The sequence below is a fragment of the Capronia epimyces genome (assembly GCF_000585565.1).
Source record: "Capronia epimyces CBS 606.96 chromosome Unknown aczIQ-supercont1.2, whole genome shotgun sequence".
Classification (NCBI taxonomy): domain Eukaryota; kingdom Fungi; phylum Ascomycota; class Eurotiomycetes; order Chaetothyriales; family Herpotrichiellaceae; genus Capronia; species Capronia epimyces.
In genome coordinates, this window is record NW_006912905.1 from 136,532 (window position 1) to 159,431 (window position 22,900).

Sequence of the window (22,900 nt, forward strand, 5' to 3'; positions counted from 1 at the left end):
TACTCCGTATCAGCCTAGAGGTGTCACTGATAAGAAGCCGCCCATTCCAAATTGGGTTAGATTCTGTCTTATCGCCCCTGTCAGGTGCCTGTGGTCTCCGCCTCCAGCTCCCTCCCGCCTTTGTTAGCCTGCGCCCAGTCCAAGGCTGAATGATGCGTTCACGTTGGGAGTCGTTTGTCACGCTGAGGTGCTATAAGAGCATACCCAGCTTGCGTTGAGAGGATGCCCATGTCATACAACTACCTGATCACTACCCTGATTCGACAAACATCTGCACATTATGGCGGGAAGCGGCCTCGCATCCATTATTGTTATACACTCCTACACCATTTTGATCGCCCTCACACGCCGTTTCGAAACATCCAACACTTCAGCACTGGCCCCCAGCCGCGAGAATCGGCCATGCTGAAGGCTAGACCAGTGCGCGTTTCATGGCGAAGAGTCTCACGATCTCTCGCCAGCACGGCACCCGGGAGAATTAAAGGAGAAGGGAGCCTAGCCTCACAACGACAAACAGAGGTGCGAAGATGACCTGACATGTTCTATCTCACGCCAGGGGGACCACCAAGTCCCGCCCCTTCCATCTGCTGAAGCCGCGATGCCAATCGAGGGTACTTTTGCGATACTTCCAGTTGCGTTCGTGTGGCTTCGGCGTACGAGAGCGCGTTGACAATCTCTCCCTCGGTCCTCGAGAGCTCGGCCGCTCGTTCAAAATATTCCAAAGCGCGGACAACCTTGCCTTGCTGGAGGAGAAGCTGTGCCATGGTGGCAACCGCGATATCGCACTCAGGATCAACTAGAACAGCGTTAGTAGGGGTATAGGCAGACACCGTCTCATGCAACTTACGAATGAGCGCCTTTTCACACAACTCCTCCGCCGCCTTGAAATCTTGTTTCCATTGAAACAGTGCCAAAGCTTTATTAATCAGCGGAAGGACGTTGATAGCACCTGTCGGCTTCGTCTGTCTTTCCATGTCGATTGATGTGTCGAACCTCTCTATTGCCTCTTGATACTTTTGTTGGTCAAGTAACAGCTCACCGTAATAGTTGTAGACATCTGGCACCTTATCGAAGTTCTTGATACACCGGCGGAACGTCGCCATTGATGACGCGATCGAGCCCATCTTGTACTGGGTGACACCGAGCTGGATGTGGGAGTAGATGAAGTCCCTGTCGAGGTCGATCGATTTCTGGTAGTCCTTAGCAGCGTCGGCGAATTCTCCAAGGATGAAATGCAGTTGAGCTCGGTGGTAATAGATATCTGGATCGTCCTTGTTCTGTGCCAGAGCCTTTTCGAAATCCTCCGCGGCCAGGTCCTTGTTGCCCAGCTCCAATTGCATACTAGCACGCTTGATATAGGCTTGGGTCAACGAAGGTTGCAATTCCACAGCTTTGGTCAGATCTTGAAGGGCCTCTGTAGTGTCCCCTTCGAGATACAAGAAAGTTGCGTGCATGTTGAGCGCAAAGGCTTCGTGTTCTCCGAGCTCTCCGAGCTCAACGGCCTTTTTGAACGCCGCTGCAGCTTCGTCATATCCTTGGGCCGTCTTCTTCTTCATAGCGATGAGCCCGCGTTGTAGCTGGCCCTCGCCGGTATTCTCGTCTAGTTCGACTGATTCTTCCAATCCAGCCGGAGGTGGGCGCGGGCGAAAGCTTTGGAGATAGTTGGAGACGAAAGTGGCACTTGGCAACTTGTTCTTCTTGCCCGCAAGAATAGCCTTGCCCTTCTTCTCAGCGACCTTCTTCAACAACCTCTCCACACTCTGAGCGCTGCTCTCGTTCTTGAAGCCGTCAATGATGCAACTCGCAGTGTAATCCAGCAAAGCCTCCGAAAACAGGCCCAAATGCTCGTAGGCATGCGCTCGCCGATTCAGAGCCTTCACATATTCGGGGTCCATCGACACAGCGGCACTGGTATCCTCCACAACTTTGTCCCATTCACTAAGGGCATTGTAGCAAGCGGCTCGGTTGGAGTAGTAGACTGGGTCAGGTTTGCAGAGGATCGCTTTGCCGTAAAGTTCGATTGCCTTGTTGTAATCTTTAGAGCCATATGCCTTGTTGCCTGCAACTTTTAATTTGCCTGCATAGGTCGCCCTCTCCTGGTCGGTGTTAGCCATGAGCATGATACCAAATAAGTCGAATCCTACCTCCGCGGTGAAGCTCTCCACCGTAGACTCAGTAATTTCTGGTAACTCGTCCTCAGTCTCGACGGCAGTAGGTTTGGGGGGAACTGCTCCTAGCTCAGATATCAGCGCGATGTTGTCGGGGCTGTGCATCAGGGACAGGCACTCACCGGCCTCAACGTCTTTAAGACTGATACCAGCCTTTTGTGCTTCCTCGGCGGCCTTTTTCTCTTTCCGGCGCTCCTTCTTGCTCTTCTTCTTCTCTGTGGCCGCAGGAGGTGTGCCTGCTCTCTGTCCGGAGAAGTAGTAGATGGCTCCCGCACTGGTGATGACCACGACAGTCCCAGCGATTGTGTATGCGATCGCTTTGTTCTCCGAAACCCAGCTAGACACGCGATCCCATAAAGAAGAGGATGCCCGGGAGGCGTCGATGAACACAGGCTCAGCCATTGATTGATGTGTTTAATGTACAATGAGAAAGGAAGCTAGTACGAGAAAGGGACGATGGGAGGGCCAGGCAGAAGATAGTAGGCAACCTGGAGGTGACGAGGATTCAAAAAGTTCCGAGGACTCGAAGAATGATCTCAGAAGCGCAGATGGAGATTCACTTGGGAGCTGACCAATGGCACAGCTCCGGATGGGCGCAGCTGCGAAACCCCGAAAGACAAGGCCTACTACCACAACACAACTTTTCTCCCATTCTTGCGATCTCAGCATCGGATGTTCGCAGCAATGGAAAAACAATGTATTGACTTGTGATCTGCCCCATTCCTCGAACAACACCAGACAATACTGTGCTGAGGCGGTATTCAGTTATGTCTCTTTGAAAGTGTCACTGGTGTGCCGGAGGTGTCCGACGCATCGAAGTCGGCAAGGAATGAGTTGACATCGACCAATGTCAATAAAGAAGGAGGAAAGACTCCAGTCCTTGTTATAGAACCGACTTGAAGCTATGGATTCCGAGGCAGTAGCTTCGATCATCGAAGACCCAGACTTCCGCATTATCACTACTCTGAAGCACGTGCATTTCAACAGCCACGACGTGGCCCAGGCGCCTCAACTCATTCAGGAGTGGAAGCAAGAAGAATTAAAGCTACTATACTTGCATGGACAGCGACTGAAAACCGCTGCCCAAGCCTGTTCGTGGTCGCGAGTATGCGTACAGCTTCAAGGCGACGAGGCCGCGCTCGGCCTTTTCCATACTATCGAAGAGGCTACAACAACCCAGCAGCCCCAGCCCGCTAAAAGCTTCTTTAGGGAAATCCGAGTGCGTATATTGGTCGATAGCGGTGGTCATACCGGTGTTGAGACTGTACCAATGAGTGGTGAGAAACCACTAGAAGCCCTTGAGAACAATCCTCTCCACGAGTTGCCATCCAGCTTTGACGACTCTGGCTGTCGCTTTTCGACTGTCTATGTTGACTCCACACCCACACCGACCACCATCTTCACCGCTAATAAGACGACATTTCGACAACCATACGACAACGCACGCTTACGGGCGGGGATTCTGCAATCCGCGCCCATGAACGCCGAGGTCCTCCTCTTCAATCTACGGCGCGAAATTACAGAGGCAAGCGTTTGCACGCCGTACTTCTTTCGCGATGGAGGCTGGGTCACGCCACCGTCTGTGTCTGGCGGGATGCTTAGCGTAACCAAGTTGAAGGCCTTGCAAGCTGGATTCTGTGTGGAAAGGCTCGTACCGCTGGATGAGCTGCGCCACGGTGAGCTGATCTGGTTGAGTAACGCAGTCAGGGGCTTCTTTCGCGGCAGGATATGCAAGGATACAACAGCCGTGGGCTGAATAGGCCAACAGATGGTGTCGATACAAGGATTCGACTCCAGACAGTACGGCTCGCGGTCATCATGCATTTTAGATTCCAACTATTATGTTAGTCGTTCCTATCCGCCCAACCATGTCAGTGGTTGGCCTATGAAGTGCTCACTCAGTCGGTACTGGGTTAGGTTTTGTCCTCGCAGCTCAGGGTTATCTTCCTGGAGAATACAGTGCACTAGTGTAAACAAGGAAAGAATTGGGTCAAGGTGGTGGGGAGCAGGGGAAGAGTAGTGTTGGACGGCAGAGTTGCAGTACGGTAGTACCATAAGGGACTACCTAGGTATGTGAAGGAGGGTTTTTGTTGTAAACGAGACGAACAATAATCAGGAGATTTCAAGAAATGCACTGATAGAGCCATCTACGGCAAATCAATCGAATGCGGTAGGATCACCTATGCTTCGCCGGAAACTTTCACTCCGCAGACGCGGTCATGTAATGCCTCGAGTTGGCGTTCGGTGTTGATGTTGAATCAGTGATGAATCAATTGCTTCAGCCAGCTTCCACCAACGAGCAGTTTTGTGGCTTTCTTCAGCATCCTATCAGCCTGAGTCTCTGTCATCACAATGCTCGACTGGCAAGATTTCGATGCTGTGTTTCAGCCGAAACCAGACTATGCGTTCGACCAGAAGTCGGTTGAGAGCATACTCAAACATCGCAAGGAGTTTGGCGACCAATTGTTCTTTGACCGTATCTGGAAGTCGATAGGCTTGACACGCCGTATGAACACGGTTCCCTCCCCGCGAAATCAGTCTCATCTACTAACAGTTGGGCAGCCGCCAGGAGCAATTACCCGCCCAGATCGAACCAAGACTTGCGCAACCTCTGGTCCAAGATAGTTCAGGCACCTGTAAAGGAGGAACATAGACTCGCCCTCCTCTACTACATCCTCCGAGATTGTCGCCAATTACCAAATGCAGACACCAACTTTGCACGAAGAACATACCTCCCTCAAAAGTACCAGCTGCTGGTCGCCGGCTTGTGGGAACTTGATCACGCTCAATTCTCCCGAGCGCTGGAATTCCTTACTGACCCGTCATTAACGCCCACCTTTCCCGACGAGATCCTCCTCGCGTTGCTCCGGCATTCCAAATGCGATTCCTCTCTGGCCACCGCATACTATGTTGCTGTATCTCCACCTCTGAAAGATCAAGAAACACTCGAGGCATACTTCGAGTTGCTCCTGGCAAACAATCTAGTCGAAGCGTACTATTTTGCCCAGAAACAAGACGATCTACAGCGCAGAGCTCTCTTCGAACAATTGATCGTCACAGTACATGGGCAGAAGGCGGGTCGTGATCGTGCCGAACAAGCAGCCGTGTTGATCGGGTTGCCCTTCACCGCCGAAGAGGAGAATTGGTTCGAGGGGTGCCTGCTGCATGGTGCCGCCTCGAAATATCCGGGTGCAAAAGATTCGGTCATGGCACGAAGAATTGCGACAGGGAAATCAACAACGGGTATTAGTGCTCTGAACAGGCTGAAAGGGGAAGACATTGGAGGATTAAGCTGGGACTACGTGAAGACAGCCATTGCGGATGCGGTTCCGAAGTGAAGACGGAAACAATTGGGCCCATTATTCAGCGTCCCAGGCCAAAACCGCTGAGGCTGATCCGAATGACCCGGTATCAAGTCCTGTTTCCGCGCTTGGTTCCTGCAATGCCATCAGTCCAGAACGTGAACGGTACGATTGCTTAGCCACGAGGCCACGTCCGCTTATCCTACTTGCCGGACAACAGGTTCGACGCGATTGGCGTGGCAAGCAATCTGGATCTGGACTCAACAGGCCGTTGTTTTGCTCTGGCACCATCTGGCAGCCGCATCCAATCAAGAGCATTGTGTTCCATACAATCCAGCCACTTGCCCCGCACCACAATCTGAGATGCTCCCTTGCATATTATTCGAACCAAAAATACGGAGTACCATGCAAATTCTTTGCCAGACCTGGGAATCCAGATGGATCTAGCCGTACCATCACTGGTAATTGTGCGCCTAGGCAAAGAATGACACTTATATCGGACCGCCATCCTTCGCGCCAGCTGCGCCTCGCCAGCACGCCAGCACGCTGGCACTATTATGGTTAAAGTAGTCCATGACAAAATCGAAGCGGATATTGTGCAATGCCTCTCATTACGGCCTTCAATTGAACCTCAATTTTCCCGCGACAACGACAACGACAACGAAAAGTTCAAAGATGCATTCAAGTTCGAAGTACAGTCGCAATTCTCGATGCCACGGAACAATCTAGCTGCTGGCATGTTCCTCCCCTATATGCTTACAGTATGCACCATGGCTCTATACCTGTTCCTCCTCTGCCTCTTCTCAGCAGTAGCCGCGGTCCAACCCACAGTAAAACTCGGTTACGCATCCTACCAAGGAGTCAAGCACTCAAAGGGCATCACCCAATGGCTCGGAATGCGATATGCCGCAGCCCCAGTGGGTGAACTAAGATTTGCTGCTCCTCAAGATCCGCCGACGGTTGCCGGTATACTTGCGGCAGGCAAGGTACGAATCATGTTCAAAGTTGCTGCGATTCGTTTCACGAGTAACCCTCTTCTAGCATGGCCATACCTGTTTGGGAACTGGCGAAAGTTCGGACAGGCTGTTGACTTCAGAAGACTGTCTCTTTATTGATGTCTACTCTCCGACTCATGCGACCATCGAATCAAACCTACCAGTCTACTTCTTCATTCAGGGCGGCGGCTTCAACTACAATGCTAATGCAAACTACAATGGACACGGATTGATCACTGCTTCAGACAATCAGATTGTCGTCGTGACATTCAACTACCGCGTTGGTCCTTATGGGTTCTTGGCCAGTCGCGAAATCCACGACTCACCCACCGCCAGTGTCAACAACGGTCTCAAAGACCAAAGAAAGGCACTCGAATGGGTGCAAAGGTACATCCACCTATTCGGAGGGGACCCGAATCACGTTGTACTAGGAGGAAATTCTGCCGGGGCGGCCTCAATCGCCCTTCACCTAACAGCTTTTGGTGGTCGAAATGATGGTCTATTTGTTGGTGTTGCAGCAGAGTCTGTCAGCTTTGCAACAATGTTAACTATAGAGGAGAGCCAATACCAGTACGACACCTTTGCCACGCGTTTAGGGTGTACCGAAGATACCTTGGATTGCCTACGCTCGAAGAGCGCTACCGAACTCCAAGCCCACAATCATAACATACCATACCCTGGAGCACAGAACCCTCCCCTTTTCATGTGGAACCCAGTCATTGATCACGACCTCATCCAAAACCTCACATATGCGGCCTTCGACTCGGGGTCCTTTATTCGAGTTCCCGTCATCATGGGCGACGACACCAATGGAGGCACCATTTTCACACCTCGCGGGACTTCCAGTCTGACACAATCCAATACATTCTTACACAACCAATTCCCGTATCTAACTCTCGATCAACTCAAGCGCTTGGACGAGCTCTATCCCAACCATGGGCCTCAATTCCCCAACTCGGGCACCTGGTGGCGTCAGGTCTCCAACGCGTACGGGGACTTGCGGTACATGTGTCCGAATCTGTTCGTCTCGAGCGCATTGTCCCGCCACGGGCAGCAAGGCAATTGGAACTACCGGTACAACGTAGAGGATCCAACGCAGATGGCACAAGGGCTAGGTGTGCCGCACACGGTCGAGCTCGCTGCAATATGGGGCCCGGAGAACGTGCAAGGCTCAGTTCCTGAGAGCTATCAAGCGGGAAAGTCGAATGCCTGGATCATCCCGGTCATGCAGGGCTACTGGACGAGTTTCATTAGAGCACTCGATCCGAATGTCTATCGTGCAGAGGGAGCGCCGGTGTGGGACGAGTTCACTACCGAGACCCAGGATGGAAGCGCCGAAGAAGAAGTGTGGAACCGGATGCTTTTCGATAAGCCGCACACGACCAACATGGAGCAGGTCGGCACATCGACCCGGGCGCGATGCAGATATTCCAACGAGATTGGCATCCCTATCCGGCAGTGACAGGGGTTTTCTGATGTTATGCGTTTCGGAGGTGGGTCGGCATGACTGAGCTACAGAGGCTCGTGGATTGGCGTTTCCTTGTACTAGAGCAATCAATGAGAACAAGCGCAGGAGTTGGAGAGTGAAGTTAGCGGTATTGCAACGCATGCAGTTCATAGGTATTTCAACGTTGAGATTCTGGCCTCTTACGTCGTCTCCCGCATCGTGCAGACAAAGCATCCACATGGTGTGTCTTGCAGAACCGTTCCCGAGAGAAGACGAGCATACCAGAGGAGAAACGACCGGACAGTTGTGTGCTATCTAGTCAATGAGGGACCCTACTACCAGATGGCCAAGCATCTCAACTCTATACTCTCGCGCGGCTCCTCGTTCTCGGTGCCGGGGAGGTCGACACTGCTATGAAGAGTGCCTCCCGCAGCCACGGTGTCTTTATCACGATCCGAATCGAACAGTCCTACAACCAGGGCTTCCTCCGGCTCCTGCTTCGAGATAAAGTACCATTTCTGTCCCACAGACCAGTGGGCTAGGTAGCTCTCTGTGTCGTGGGTCGAAGTCTCGCCGGGGATGCCCAGGTTGGGCGTCTTCACAATGACGGGCACATAGTCCTCCTCGAGGAAGGTGCGGGCGTCGCCCAGCGCGAGCGGGTCACGGTGCACTCGCTTCAACGGTCGCCAGATCGAGTACAGCGCCCAGCGGGGGCCCAGCTTAGACGCCGCATACTCCTCGCGGAGAGACTTGCCCTCTGCCAGCAGCTTGTCTTCGGCGGCAATGATGCCCTTGGCCGCCGCCGTCATGGTCGGGTGGTACTTTCGCAGATGCATCCGGGCGCCGTTGGGGGCATAGTCGAGGTGGACTTTGGGTGCCGGGCTGGCGCCGCCTTGCTTGGGTGAAAAGCCGATGAACTGCGGAAAGCCCAGTTCTAATTGCGCTTCCTCGGGTGTCTTTTCGCCTCCGTCGGCCTTGGATGCCTCCTTATGCCCATGGCCAGCATGAGTTGCTAATGCGTCTTCCTCCGACCAGACAGCACTGCGCAGCAGGAGGGCCTCTGTGATGACCGTCTTGGCGCCAGTGATCTGCTTCACCATCTCCTCCGTCTCGGGCACATATAGCTCCTTGAGGAGTTTGGGGTCATTCCAGCTCGCCCGGGTGTACGGGGCCGAATTCATGGTCATCGGGTGCCGGACGGCGGTGAAACCGTGAGTGGACAATTGGGCAGTGCCTTCTTGGGCAGTGGGCAGTTCTCCCACCGTAGGCACAGGCCGCATGTCGATGAGTGGTTGCAGACGCACATCGCCGAACTCGGCTATGGCGGGCAGATGAAAGTTGTGTGGCGACGGGGTCGGTTTTTGGCCCTGGGGGATGTAGCGAAGTTTGCCATAGTATTGAGGCTCGGAAGTGGCAGAGGACGGGACGGTCGTGGTGACGGTAGCTGTCTTGGACATGTTGGACTAGAATCTAAACGAGTCTCTAGGTAGCGGGGAACGGAAGATGATTTGTTTACTTTCTTGAGAGCGAGGGATGGCAGACCAGAGATAGAGGGAGGTGATCGGGGTCAGATTACTGCCGCGTATATATAGGCCTTAATGATGCAGCATTGACTCGCCCAGGAACGAGGGATCAGTGTCTGCTATCTCAAGACTGGTGGCTGGTGTCTGGTGTCTGATGTGTCGCCCTTATCGATGTTGCTCAACTCCGAACCCCGCAGTCTGATATACCAAAGTTCCTAGTTAGGCAAGAGAGAAGTCGGCGAAATCACGTCTCATCTCTCGCCACCAATCAATCCAACCAACATTATATACCGTGCCTCTGCTTGGGGCTCTGAGTTCAGTTCGCCAACAAGGAAGCAATAATTCAGGTCAGTTAATGCTATCAACGCGAGATGCCCAGCGTCGGAACTGGGTCTATGCTGTGAAATGGTGGGCCTGAGGAGCAGTCTCTAACCGCCCATGGAAGAGACGGGGTATAAGTAAGCTGTAAGCTCCGGAACACCAGAAGAGCTTCGAACCTAGCTGACACATGATGCAGTCTCTCGACTTCGGTCACTGGCGCTATACGTGACGACCCAAGCGGCGACATGGACACCCGAGAACAGCGTGTGAAGGGTGTGGCTTAATCGAGGACAAATCGACACCACCTTGACCCGTAAGGCAGCTATTAGAAAGAGCATGGTCCTCCCTGGAATCTACACTACTGAAAATGCTCCTGGCGATGCCGCTTCTCAGGACCCATGCCGGGCGAAGGCAATCTTTGGGGCATTCATGGCCTGCAAAGATTGGGGTCGGGTATGAGCGAGCAGCGAATCGCGGCCGATGCAATACGTATTGGCATTCCGTCCCGCTCCAGAACCACGAGATCGATCGCAGGGTGGACGCCACGCCGTTGTCAAAGCTCTGGTGGATGCTACAGCTATACCTGGAAAATCCGGGGACGAGTTTGAACCAAAGGTCCGGGTGCCACAAGTGACATTGGGATCAAAGAAGCAGGGTGCTGAGCATCGAGAGGCCATGTCTAAGAGAGATGTGCACCACCAATTGGGAATACCGAGTCCTCGAGGAGCCGGGCGATGGATGACTTCATGCTGCACCCGATAAGCTGGGAAATGGACCTGGCAGAAAGGCTGGATGGGGGCTTGAGAGACTGGGCGAGGATTGTGGGAACAGAGTATAGAGTACTCCGTAGGTCGCTGCTGCACTGGCATGTGGTACTGTAGGGGTGTGTGGGTGGGAACATGGATGGGGGTTCAACATGAGCGTCGAGAATAGCCACTTGGATGTCTGAGGGAAGACCGCTGGGCTTGGATTGAACTCGAATGACAGGCCTAGGCCCTAGACGAGTTGGTTGAGATAGCAGATCATGATGGCAACGTGGAAAGTTGCATGAGATGGATATCAGGTGTCGGGAGGTGAGCAACTGGATTTTCTTTTTCTTTGTTGTTACTACTATTACTATGTACATACGTAGTAGTCCCATGTTTCTGGGATCGACGGCAGCCGAGATCTGGAGAGGCCCAAGGCTAAGCAGGCCTAAGCCCCTAAGCCTTAGCCTCCTTAGCCCCTTAGCCTACGTCGTAGGTACCAAGCCCCTAAGTCCTCAGGCCTAAGGCTCCTAGGGCCTCGCCTCGCATCCGGACTGTGGCGGCAACTGGGCACCGGAGCTGCTGAGCGCCTGCGCCTGCGCCTTGCCGAACTAGGCCGTATATCGCTCCATCCTCACACCACTTGGTATTGTAAGTTATCGTATTCCCACACCACGCTCTCGTGTCTTCTGTCTTCCCACATGTCTGGTCAAGGTCTCGCTTTGATTTTCCCAGGCCGACCGCAGGTGTTGCTCCTGGTGTCCAATCACCAAGCTAGCTGTCGTCTGGTCCCTCATTTATCAGGATCTTGCATGACGATGGCTCTGATCATGTCAGCGTCCGCCTTCCAACACCCACCTGCCAGTGGCATCCATGGTTGCCTCAAGGCCCCGAAGCTCCCGAAGCTCCCAAAGCTCCCAAAGCTCCCAAAGATCCTGAAGCCTCCAAAGCCCTGACTGGTTCAAACGGCCCAAACGGCTCCTTCTTCCACGAGCACAGGCCGTCCCCCGGTTCGACGGCCAGCCTCACGGCGCAGCTTGGTGAATAATAATATCCTGCCCGTCCAAGCACACCAGCCTTCTCTTTCTCGTTATTAGAGCATGGTAGCTCGAGCGGAGATGGACGCTTGGACCAGAGCTGGCACCTGGCACCCTGGCACCTCGTAGCTCGCAAAAGGCAAAACGCAACTAGTTGGTCGCTACATTATTGTTTATGCACGAGTAATGTTTGGGCGGGAGTCTGGATTGGACTAGCTCTGGGTAGCCCGGGGCAGGGTGGTCTTGGTCGGATGATGATCGTTGAGGGATGATGGCATTATTGATGATAACAGCCTGTCGACGTAACAGTGCCATCCGTCATGGTGCTAAATACCTATAGTAATTAATACGGTACCTACCTAGTACGTAGGTCGAGTCGGTGGAGAGAGCTCCCCGGCCGTACCGCTGTGCTTGAAGCTGTCTTGAGTTATATATTATTGATTTCACCCAGTTCCTGTCTCTTTCGTCACTCTCGTCTGCTTCACCCCTCTCCTCCTCCTCATCCCCAACTGTCCTCTCCCTCATACCATCGATCACCTCCAACAATCCTTCCCTCGTCGACCGTTACAAGAGCCCGCTGCTCGTCGGTCTCTCTCAACCTCCATCATGGCCCCCGCAGCCGCCGCCGACGTCTCCGTCGAGAGCATCTCGGCCTACGGAAAAGCCCGAGCCACGGTTCAGGAAACCGTCCTTAGCGATGCAGAGGTCAAGGAAATCGACGACTACATGCGTGCTAGTCTTTACCTTTGCTTGGGCATGCTGTACCTCCGAAGAAACCCCCTCCTCAAAGAACCGTTGAAAGTCGAACACCTCAAAGCCCGCCTCCTGGGCCACTGGGGGTCCGACGCCGGCCAGGTCTTTACCTGGGTCCATTTCAACCGCCTCATCAAGAAGTACGACATTGATGCCATCTTCATTTCCGGCCCAGGGCACGGCGCGCCTGCTGTCATTTCCCAGTCATATCTCGAGGGCGTCTACAGCGAAGTCTACCCGGATAAGTCGGAAGACGAAGAAGGCCTGCGCAAGTTCTTCAAACAATTCTCCTTTCCCGGCGGCATTGGCAGCCATGCCACCCCCGAGACTCCGGGCAGCTTGCACGAGGGTGGAGAACTGGGCTACTCGATTTCACATGCTTTCGGCGCCGTCTTTGACCACCCGGATCTGATCGCCTTAACCATGGTCGGCGATGGCGAGTCCGAAACCGGCCCACTGGCCACCAGTTGGCACAGCACCAAATTCCTCAACCCAATCACGGACGGCGCCGTCCTCCCCGTCCTGCATCTCAATGGCTACAAGATCAACAATCCCACCATCCTCGCACGTGTCAGCCACAAAGAACTCGAAGCTCTCTTCGTTGGCTATGGCTGGACCCCTTACTTTGTTGAGGGAAGTGACCCTGTTTCCATGCATCACGCCATGGCTGCCACTCTGGAGAAGTGTGTGCTCGAGATTCGAGCCTACCAGAAGAAGGCCCGTGAGTCCGGTAAAGCCTTCCGGCCCCGGTGGCCCATGATTGTCCTCCGTAGCCCCAAGGGTTGGACTGGCCCCCGCACCCTCGATGGCCACTACCTGGAAGGCTTCTGGAGAGCCCATCAGATCCCCATTGCGGACGTTGCTAGTAACAAGGAACACTTGAAGCTGCTGGAAGACTGGATGAAGAGTTACAACCCGGAAAAGTACTTTGGCAAGGAGGGCAAGCTGATCCCGGAACTCAAGAAGCTGGCTCCTGAGGGAAACCGCCGCATGAGCGCCAACCCGGTCGCCAACGGGGGATTGATCAAGAAACCCCTGCAGTTGCCCGATTTCCGTGACTACACGATAAGGGTGAAGAAAGCAGGCGCCACCGAGGCCCCGAGCATGTCGAACATGGCGGTCTTCTTGCGGGATATCATCGCCAAGAACCAGACCAACTTCCGTCTCTTTGGCCCCGATGAGACCGAATCGAACAAACTCGGCGGCGTTTACGCGGCTGGCAAGAAGGTTTGGCTCGGCGAATACTTCGACGAAGATGCCGATGGCGGAAACTTGGCTTATGAAGGCCGAGTGATGGAAATGCTGAGCGAGCATACGGTCGAGGGTTGGCTGGAAGGGTACATACTCTCCGGACGACATGGCCTGTTGAACAGCTATGAACCTTTCATCCACATCATCGACTCCATGGTGAACCAGCACTGCAAGTGGATTGAGAAGTGTCTCGAGGTTGAATGGCGTGCCAAAGTGGCCTCTCTGAACATCCTGTTGACGGCCACCGTCTGGCGTCAAGATCACAACGGCTTCACCCACCAAGACCCTGGTTTCCTCGACGTCGTCGCCAACAAGTCTCCCGAAGTTGTCCGGATCTACCTGCCTCCCGATGGCAACTGCCTCTTGTCCTGCATGGACCATTGCCTCCGAAGTAGCAACTATGTCAACGTCATTGTCGCTGATAAGCAAGATCACCTGCAATACCTCGACATGGAAGCCGCCATTGAGCACTGCACCAAGGGCGCTGGCATCTGGGATTGGGCGTCCAATGACCAAGGACAGGAACCGGACGTCGTCATGGCCTCGTGCGGTGATGTGCCGACCATGGAATCCCTCGCCGCCACAGCTCTGCTCCGCGAATACCTGCCGGAGCTGAAGATCCGTTTCGTCAATGTGGTCGACTTGTTCCGACTGATTTCGGCCGGAGAGCATCCCCACGGCATGAGTGATGGGGAATTCACCGCCATCTTCACTGACGACAAGCCCGTCATTTTCAACTTCCACTCCTACCCATGGCTCATCCATCGCTTGACATACCGACGGAAGGGCCAGCACAACCTGCATGTGGTAGGTTACAACGAGAAGGGAAACATTGACACGCCTCTCGAGCTGGCCATCCGCAACAAAACCGACCGATTCTCTCTTGCCATGGACGCGTTGGACCGTATCTCCGGTCTCGGCAACAAGGGTGCCAGTGCCCGAGAGAAGCTCCTCAACGAACAGATCAAATGCAAGAACGAGGCATTCCACGAGGGTATTGATCCTGAATCCATCAGGAAATGGGTCTGGCCGTTTTAGACGGATGTAAACCAACGCGGCGTGGGCTTCGGTGAAATGCGGGGGAAGATGGACATTGCTCCATGCTGACAGAGCCGGTTAATGCGACTATAGAGCTTTTTGGCACACAACGTATCTCGAATGAATTATGCGATTGTAACAGACTCGTTTCTCCGGCTTGGCCGAGCTTTGCAGGTTTCCTGATTATATGAGATAATAAATACATGAGGCCACCAGAGGCCAGACTGGGGAACGACATCAAGATTGAAGGATAAAGCGGCGGGAACAGCTGATGCGTTGTGATTGGCTTAATCTCCTGGCCACGGCACGCTAGCCACATCCGGCGCCCATCAACAAATATCCCACCATTACCTAGAATGAGTCGGTCGTGCCTCTCGTTTCGCTTTCGTATTTCAATGTAGAGTTGTCAAGGTTGTAGCGCGGCGTCCGTCATCGATAACCACCAACGGACCACGGCCACCCTCCCCCTCGATAGCGATATGTCTGCCGAGTCGCCCGTCCGACCGTCGCGTCGCGCGGCGCGTAAGACCTTCGTGGTCGAAGAATCCGACGACGAATTGAGTTTGGTCCAGGAAGACAACGACGAAGAGTTCACGCCCGCTCCTAAACGGAGCCCACGAAAGTCCACAAGAAGACAGACCACCGGAACCGCGAGCGCAACACCAAAGAGGTCGGCCCGATCCCGCAAAGTCAAGACCGGAGAAGGCATCGAGCCATCGCAAATATTCGATCCGGAAGCAACTGCGGCGCCCAGCGAACCAGCCTCTCCCACCAAGAGCCCGTCTCCGCGGAAGCGAAAGAGCACTGCGCCCCGAAAAGGGCGCCGGTCGTCAGTTACACCCCCTGTGCCGCCATTACCTGTCCCGAACGCGTCTAGGTCACCCGAACTTGATCAAGCTCAGGCTACCCCGTTGAAGGACATCACCAGCAAGGCCTTGAACCATAATGAGCGGCCTCAGCTGGATCAAGATTTGCTCAAGGCAACGCGGCCGGTTGACATGGTGTTGGAAAAGCCGATGGATATTGTGATACGAGCCAGAGCACAGGCGGCGCCGCCTGTGGAGGAGCCGACCGGACCCAAATCGCGGATGGTCATTCGGCAACTGGTGATGACCAACTTCAAGAGTTATGCCGGCAGACAGGTGGTCGGCCCCTTCCATGCCTCATTTTCCGCGGTGGTAGGGCCGAACGGGTCTGGCAAGTCGAACGTGATTGACTCGTTGCTTTTTGTCTTTGGGTTTCGAGCCAGCAAGATGAGACAGGGCAAGATTTCGGCTCTGATCCACAATTCGGCCCAGTATCAAGATCTCGAGTATTGTGAGGTGGAGGTCTACTTCCAAGAAATCGTCGATCTACCTGGCGGCAAGCACGAGGTGGTCCCCGACGCACAACTGGTCGTTTCAAGGAAAGCGTTCAAGAACAACTCCAGCAACTACTACCTAAATGGTCGAACGACTAATTTCACCACCGTGACGACATTGCTCAAGGAGAAGGGCATCGATCTGGATCACAAGCGGTTCCTCATCCTCCAGGGTGAAGTCGAATCAATAGCCCAGATGAAACCGAAAGCCGCCAGTGAACATGACGACGGGCTGCTGGAGTACCTGGAAGACATCATCGGAACCTCCAAATACAAGACTCCCATCGAAGAGGCGGCAGTCGAGCTGGAAAGCCTCAATGAGATCTGCATCGAGAAACAAGGGCGAGTTCAACATGTAGAAAAGGAGAAGAATAGCCTGGAGGACAAGAAGAACAAAGCGCTGGCGTTCATCCGCGACGAGAATGAATTGGCAGAGAAACAGTCTGCATTGTATCAAATCTACATTGCCGAGTGCGAGGATAACGCCAAAGTCACCGAGGAGGCCATCCAGGAAATCCAGCAGCAACTCAACGCCGAACTGGAAAAACACGCCGGGAATGAGGACAAGATTAAACAGCTTGAAAACGCCTACAGCAAGGCAGTCAAGCAGTATGGATGCATTGAGAAAAAAGCGCAGGAGTTTGCAAAGGAACTGGCCAAGTACGAGAAGGAAAACGTCAAGCTGGAGGAGAAGCGCAAGTTCATCAGTGGCAAGCAAAAAAAGGCCGAAAAGCTCGCCACTTCAAGCCGACTGACTGCGTCGGAAGCCCAGAGTCTGGTGGAAAAACACACTGACGATGTGCGGCGCAAGGGGGCTGAGGTGGCGGAGCTTGAGAAGGAAATGCAGCGGGAAGAGCAAGAGCTCGCCGCGATCCGAGACAACCTCAAGGGCAAGACGCAGGGGTTTTCCGACCAGATCGCGGCCAAGCAGAAGGCGTTGGAGCCTTGGAGCGAAAAGATCAACCAGAAGCAGTCGGCCCTTGCCGTCGCTCAATCCGAGCTTGACATTCTGCGGGAGAAGGCGAGCCGTGGCCAGAAGGCCATTGACCAAGCCAACACCAAGATCGAGAGCATCGAAGCCAGCCGGGTCGAGAAGCTCGAGGAGATGGAGCAACGCAAGCATGAGAAGGCCCGGCTGGAGAAGGATGTTAGGAAGATCCAAGACGCTCTCCAGAAACTGGCCGCCAGCGAACCCGACGCTCGCGCGCACATTTCGTCGGCTCGACAAAAGGCAGACGAGGCGCGGGCGAGCCTCGCCAGCAGTCAAAACCAGAGCAACGTGCTCAAAGGGCTGCTGCGGCTCAAGGATTCGGGGCGCATCGACGGCTTCCACGGCCGCCTGGGGAACTTGGGCGCCATTGACGAGAAGTACGACGTTGCCATCTCGACCGCCTGTCCAGGCCTGGAAAACATGGTGGTCGACAATGTCGAGGTTGGGCAACAGTGCATTGAGTATCTGCGGAAGAACAACCTTGGACGCGCCAACTTCATTCTGCTGGACAAACTGGCACTACGAGATCTCGCTCCCATCCAGACGCCGGAGGAGGTGCCTCGACTGTTTGACCTGATCAGGCCCAAGGACCTCCGGTTTGCACCGGCATTCTACAGCGTCATGCAAAACACCCTGGTGGCACAAGATCTCCAGCAAGCCAATCGGATCGCCTACGGGGCGAAGAGATGGCGGGTCGTCACTCTGGATGGGCAGTTGATTGACGTGTCGGGCACGATGAGCGGTGGCGGCACCCGTGTGGCCCGGGGGGCCATGTCGTCGAAGTTGTCCTCTGACACGAGCAAGGAGCAAGTCCAGAAGCTGGAAACCGAACGAGACCAGCTGGAGAGGCAGTTCGAAGCCTTTCAAGCGAGACAGAGAGAGCTCGAGGCGAGCCTGCTCGAGAAGCAGGAAGCAGTCCCCCGACTGGAGACGGTGATTCAGAAGATCAACCTGGAGATTGAGACAAACACCCGAAACCTCGCCGATGCCCAGAAACGCGTCCAGGATCTGATGGCGGAGCTCGCCACCACCTCTGCCGACGATTCGCAGATCAAGGCTCTGGAGAAGCAAATGGCCGGCACGAACAAAGAGCTGGAGAAATTGCATTCGGAGACGACGAGCTTGGAGACGGAGATTCAGGCGCTACAAGACAAGATCATGGAAGTCGGCGGGATCCAGCTTCGAAGCCAAAAGGCGAGGGTGGACGGGTTGAAGGAGCGGATCGACCTCCTGACCGAAGACATCTCCCACGCCGAAGTGGCCGTGACGAAGAATGACAAGCTCAAGGCCAAGAATGAAAAGGCGAAGGCGGACGCCGAAAGGGAGCTTGAATCGCTGTCCAAGGACTGTGCCCGACTGGAAGAGGACATGGCCAAGCACAAATCCGGCGCGTCTGAATTGAGGGCCCGGGCCGACGAGACGCAAGAAGCACAAGAGGCCATGAAGGAAGAACTGGCCGCGTTGAAGAAAGACCTCGACGCCCAGGCCGCGGAACTGAATTCGACCCGCGCGCTGGAAATCGAGATGAAGAACAAACTCGAGGAGAACCAGAAGATCCTGGCGGAGAACAACAAGAAGAACCGCTACTGGGCCGAAAAGCTGTCGAAGCTGACATTGCATGATGTCGCCGACCTAGAGGGCAACCTAGAGGGCAACCTACAGGGCAATCCCCCAGGGCCGGCAGAACAGAAGCCAGCCGACAGGGAGGAGGGCGAGGGCGAGGACGAGGACGCGGAAATGCGAGATGCTGCCCCTGCGGACCCCGACGCCATGGATGTCGACCAAGAAGAGCATCCCACCGAGTCTGAACCGGCCGCCGACGTCAGACAGGCTCGCCGGCAACTGCAGGCATTCACGCGTGATGAGCTCCTCGACAAGTCCAAAGACCACCTGGTGGCATCCATCGCCGCGCTCGAAGAAAAAGTGTCGAATGCCTCGAGTGTCGACCTCTCTGTGATCGCCGAATACCGCCGACGGTGCGAAGAAGTGGCCTCCCGCACCTCTGACCTCAAAGGCGCGGTCAAGACGCGCGATGCTGCCAAAACCCGGCTGACCGATCTTCGCAACCTTCGCCTGACGCAGTTCATGACCGGCTTCACCACCATCTCGTCGCATTTGAAGTCGATGTACCAGCTCATCACGCTCGGCGGCAACGCGGAGCTCGAGCTGGTCGACAGTCTGGACCCCTTCTCCGAAGGGATTTTGTTTTCGGTCATGCCGCCCAAGAAGAGCTGGAAGAACATTGGCAACCTGTCGGGCGGCGAGAAGACGTTGAGTTCGTTGGCGCTGGTCTTTGCCCTGCACGTGTACCGGCCCACGCCGCTGTATGTCATGGACGAGATTGATGCCGCCTTGGATTTCCGCAATGTAAGTAGCAGCCAGCATGGCCTATGGAACGGTGTAGCTGGGCGCGACTAACACGGGTGTGACAGGTTTCGATCGTGGCCGGATACATCAAGGAACGGACCAAGAACGCCCAGTTCATCGTCATCTCGCTGCGAAACAACATGTTTGAACTGGCCGAGCGGCTGGTAGGCATTTACAAGGTCAACCACATGACCAAGAGCGTCACTGTCGAGAATCGCGATTATCTTGCCATGGGGCGGCGGCAGCAGCAGCAGCAGCAGCAGCAACAGCCGCAGCGGGAACAACCAACGCAATAAGGACAACGGCAGTGACAGTGACAGTGACAGTCCGTCAGAAGGGCTTCGGGAGTTGTATGACCGAGACAGCGGACGAGAGAAAGGCAGGTGATATGGAAGGGTACATACAGTATGTTTTGTTGCCGAGGCGGGGGATTGCAGCAAGAGAGTGACGGGGAGCTGTACAAGATATTTCACGACGTTACGAGGCGAAGAGTTCGTTCCATTTCTTCTTGGGAGGTCATGCTGTAAATCTCATGCAAAGTTGTACTGTACGTATGTACGTACCGGACGCCCAAGGCACGGGAGGGAACAATGTGTCTGTGTGTGACATGTACTATCACTATAAGCCATAAGGCAGTATCTGAGATTAATCAGTACTCGGTACTCTGTATGTACTCTGTTCTCCGTAGGCCGACCGCATCGACATGCTACTGCTGCGAGCATCACATCACGTTCGAGGCGCAGGCGCAGGCGGTGCAGATGACTGGGTTTCAACTGCTTGATTGCCACCAGCCGTGGAGAGGAGACACGACACGACATGACATGACGGCCGACTGCGGCGGCCCGTATGTAAGACCAAGTCTCTGACCCTGAACGCGACAGCACGAGGACGTTCAGAGGAAGTTCTGAGGGATTGCTTAGCCCAACGGCTGCCAAACGCTTCTTATTCTGGTCAAGAAAATAACAATCTTCTCACTACATGTAGCTATCTTAATATAACATATAATGCTTATATTCCTATATTCCTATATTCCTATATTCCTATATGCCTATATTCCTATATGCCTAGATTCCAATATTCCTATCTTCCTATACCTTTGTAGCAGATTACGGGTCACTCTCACATCCCCGGCTCATGACCTCAAAGCAGAAGCAGAACAGCTCGAATTTTCAAGCCCCCAATGGTTTTCGGTGCATCAATCTTCTCTCCGGGGAGGTCGGCCCCAGACCTCGTCGGCGTCCTTCTTCCCCTTGGTCTCGGGGACGAAGTAGGAAATGAAGAGGAAGAAGGCGGCCGCCAGGGCGGCAAAGACGAAATAGACGACGCCCTTGCCCAGGCGCTCGTTGACCACGGGGAAGAACTGCGCGACAATGAAGGTGGAGATCCAGTTGGCCGCGAGGGCCCAGGACTGGGTGGCGCCGACCGCCTCGGGCCCAACGAGCTCCGAGGCCAGGATGAAGGGCACGGGGCCCAGGCCAAAGGCGAAGCTGGCGACGAACAGCAGCACGCTGACGGCCGACAAGACGGGAATGGATGAGCGGATGCCCAGGCCCAGCAGGACCGACGACACGGCCATGCCGGCGATCGAGGCCAAGATGACCGTCTTGCGGCCCAGCACGTCGGCCAGCGGCGCGAACCCAGTCGTCGCCACAACGTTCAGGATGCTCACCAGGATGTTGAGTAGCGCCGAGTTGCTGGCCAGCAGGTCCGCCAGCAGCGACACCCCGTACATGACGATGCTGTTGATCCCACACAGCTGCTGCGCCAGCATCACCATCACCACCGCCACAATCGCCGGTCGTTGCGTCGGCGACCTCAGCACCCCGAGGATCCCCAGCGCCGGGGCCTGGTCGTGTTTCGCCGGTGTCGTTGGCCGGTCGCCCGACCTTTGAGGGCTGCCGTCGCTGTTCCCGAGGAGCGTCTGCTGTTCTTCTTCTTCTGTTTCATGTCAGGCCAGACGTGGTCAGCCGAAGCCCAATGCGTGTGTGGCTCACTTGGAGTGTGTCTCAAGTAAAGCAATAGGCGACAGGACGGGGAAAAATGGAAAGCAACACACCAGTCCCATCAGCAGCAGCAGGCTGTACTCTCCACGCCGCAACCTCCGAGTTGACATCAACATTTGGCCCACGAATGCGTTTGAGATTCGCCCGGGCCTGTCTCGGATCGCCGTGGTCGGCCTGCCACGCGGGGCTGTCGACGACGAAGAGGAGGCCGACAAATTGGGCGACGGCGACCATGCCGGCAACGGCCAAGATCACGCGCCACAGCTGCCCGCGGCTGAGGAAGTAGCCCAGCAACTGGGTGGTGAAGATGCCCATGTTGGTCATGATCTGCGTGAAGGCGCCGAAGAAGCCCTTCTCGCGCGGCGGCGCCGTCTCCGAGATGTAGATGGGCACCACCACCACCGCGACTCCTGCCCCCAGGCCCGACACCCAGCGCCCGGCCGCCAGCACGCCGATATTAGGCGCCAAAGCCTCCGCCACCGGTCCCAGCGCGAGCAAGACTGTGTTGGCCCGCATGGCCACTAGTCTGCCGTATCGAGCTGCCAGGGGCCCCGCCGCCAAAGCCCCGATCAGGCCGCCCAGAGTGAACATGGACGATACCAGCCCGATCTGCGCCGTGTTCATGGGGATACACTGCGGCAGGCCTGAGATGGACAGGGACAGGGACGCGGATGGCTGGCGGCTTTTGCCCGCCGCTGTCGTGATAGTCTTTTTGGCGCATGTGATGACTTCTTGGGGAGCGTTGAGCTCGGCCTAGACAACAGCATCAGGAACCCTGTCATCCTTTGGAACCTGGAAGCCCAGGAGGAGCAAGGGGATGGACCGAGGTAGACGAGGCACACCAAAGGAAACAAGCGTCAAGAAGGCACTCTTACCAGGTGATAGCCAAACAAAAGAGGGCCCAGCGTGGCAATCAGGAGAGTGTAGATGAAGTACGCCGTCAGTTCCTGAGACCACGACCTCAGCTTCGCCGCGAGGCCCATGCTGTCGCCGTCGCCGTCGCTGGCAATGTACAATGGTCGTCTCCGAGCTGGGCGGGATTCATCTGCAAGACTGCGGATCTTGGCCTGCGGACCTTGGCCTGGGGAACGGCGGCAGGTCCAGAGAATGTGGTGAGGGTGCAATCTAGATGGAAAGGAAGCGCCAATAAGTGCCTGACCGCGGGCACACGGAGAGGAGCGTGGGAGGGATAAGGGGATGGAGGTTGAGGCCGAGGACGCGTGTTGAGACGTGAACTACGACTAGTAGGAGGCACCTAAACTGCGTACTGATATGTGTCGTAATATCTACTCCGTACTCGTGACTCCTTACTCCGGATTACCTGATCATTTTATATCCGGTCTGGGCACGTGACCGCGACCGGGCTGCCGTAGCATAGCAAGACACCTACAAGAGAGACATGTTCACACATTCCCTAATCATCTCTACCATGCAGGTGCCATGTACAAGAGGTAGCACAGCGCAGTGGTTGATTGCCTCTTTGCTTTCTTGCTGGCCAGCTTTAGCTACCATGTGCCCTCCATCCTCCCACATATCGAGCTCCCATCGTCCATGGCAATGGTCCCCGTCCTGTCATTCCATCCCACCCGTCTCACATA

The 22,900-nt window shown here is 55.1% G+C and overlaps 8 protein-coding genes across 8 annotated transcripts; 5 read left to right on the top strand and 3 right to left on the bottom strand.

The window, feature by feature from the left end:
* Positions 1–542: 542 nt before the first annotated feature.
* Positions 543–2,570, bottom strand: A1O3_01874 (mitochondrial import receptor subunit tom-70; the record flags this gene model as incomplete). Its single annotated transcript, XM_007732017.1, has 4 exons — positions 543–796; positions 848–2,096; positions 2,145–2,233; positions 2,291–2,570. 4 exons carry the CDS (start codon positions 2,568–2,570, stop codon positions 543–545), a joined length of 1,872 nt encoding a protein of 623 aa, XP_007730207.1.
* Positions 2,571–3,072: 502 nt separating this feature from the next.
* A1O3_01875 (uncharacterized protein) lies at positions 3,073–3,924 on the top strand (the record flags this gene model as incomplete). Its single annotated transcript, XM_007732018.1, has 1 exon — positions 3,073–3,924. The coding sequence occupies one exon, from the start codon at positions 3,073–3,075 to the stop codon at positions 3,922–3,924; it is 852 nt and encodes a 283-aa protein (XP_007730208.1).
* Positions 3,925–4,520: 596 nt separating this feature from the next.
* A1O3_01876 (uncharacterized protein) lies at positions 4,521–5,506 on the top strand (the record flags this gene model as incomplete). Its single annotated transcript, XM_007732019.1, has 2 exons — positions 4,521–4,674; positions 4,731–5,506. 2 exons carry the CDS (start codon positions 4,521–4,523, stop codon positions 5,504–5,506), a joined length of 930 nt encoding a protein of 309 aa, XP_007730209.1.
* A 734-nt stretch (positions 5,507–6,240) lies between these two features.
* On the top strand, positions 6,241–7,927 carry A1O3_01877 (cholinesterase; the record flags this gene model as incomplete). The annotated part of the gene is made up of 2 exons (XM_007732020.1): positions 6,241–6,456; positions 6,512–7,927. The coding sequence occupies 2 exons, from the start codon at positions 6,241–6,243 to the stop codon at positions 7,925–7,927; spliced, it is 1,632 nt and encodes a 543-aa protein (XP_007730210.1).
* Positions 7,928–8,247: 320 nt separating this feature from the next.
* On the bottom strand, positions 8,248–9,369 carry A1O3_01878 (uncharacterized protein; the record flags this gene model as incomplete). The annotated part of the gene is made up of 1 exon (XM_007732021.1): positions 8,248–9,369. One exon carries the CDS (start codon positions 9,367–9,369, stop codon positions 8,248–8,250), a length of 1,122 nt encoding a protein of 373 aa, XP_007730211.1.
* A 2,776-nt stretch (positions 9,370–12,145) lies between these two features.
* On the top strand, positions 12,146–14,581 carry A1O3_01879 (phosphoketolase; the record flags this gene model as incomplete). Its single annotated transcript, XM_007732022.1, has 1 exon — positions 12,146–14,581. One exon carries the CDS (start codon positions 12,146–12,148, stop codon positions 14,579–14,581), a length of 2,436 nt encoding a protein of 811 aa, XP_007730212.1.
* A 479-nt stretch (positions 14,582–15,060) lies between these two features.
* Positions 15,061–19,595, top strand: A1O3_01880 (structural maintenance-chromosome 4; the record flags this gene model as incomplete). Its single annotated transcript, XM_007732023.1, has 3 exons — positions 15,061–18,555; positions 18,736–19,299; positions 19,365–19,595. The coding sequence occupies 3 exons, from the start codon at positions 15,061–15,063 to the stop codon at positions 19,593–19,595; spliced, it is 4,290 nt and encodes a 1,429-aa protein (XP_007730213.1).
* An 899-nt stretch (positions 19,596–20,494) lies between these two features.
* Positions 20,495–22,285, bottom strand: A1O3_01881 (uncharacterized protein; the record flags this gene model as incomplete). Its single annotated transcript, XM_007732024.1, has 3 exons — positions 20,495–21,237; positions 21,356–22,055; positions 22,178–22,285. 3 exons carry the CDS (start codon positions 22,283–22,285, stop codon positions 20,495–20,497), a joined length of 1,551 nt encoding a protein of 516 aa, XP_007730214.1.
* Positions 22,286–22,900: the final 615 nt, after the last annotated feature.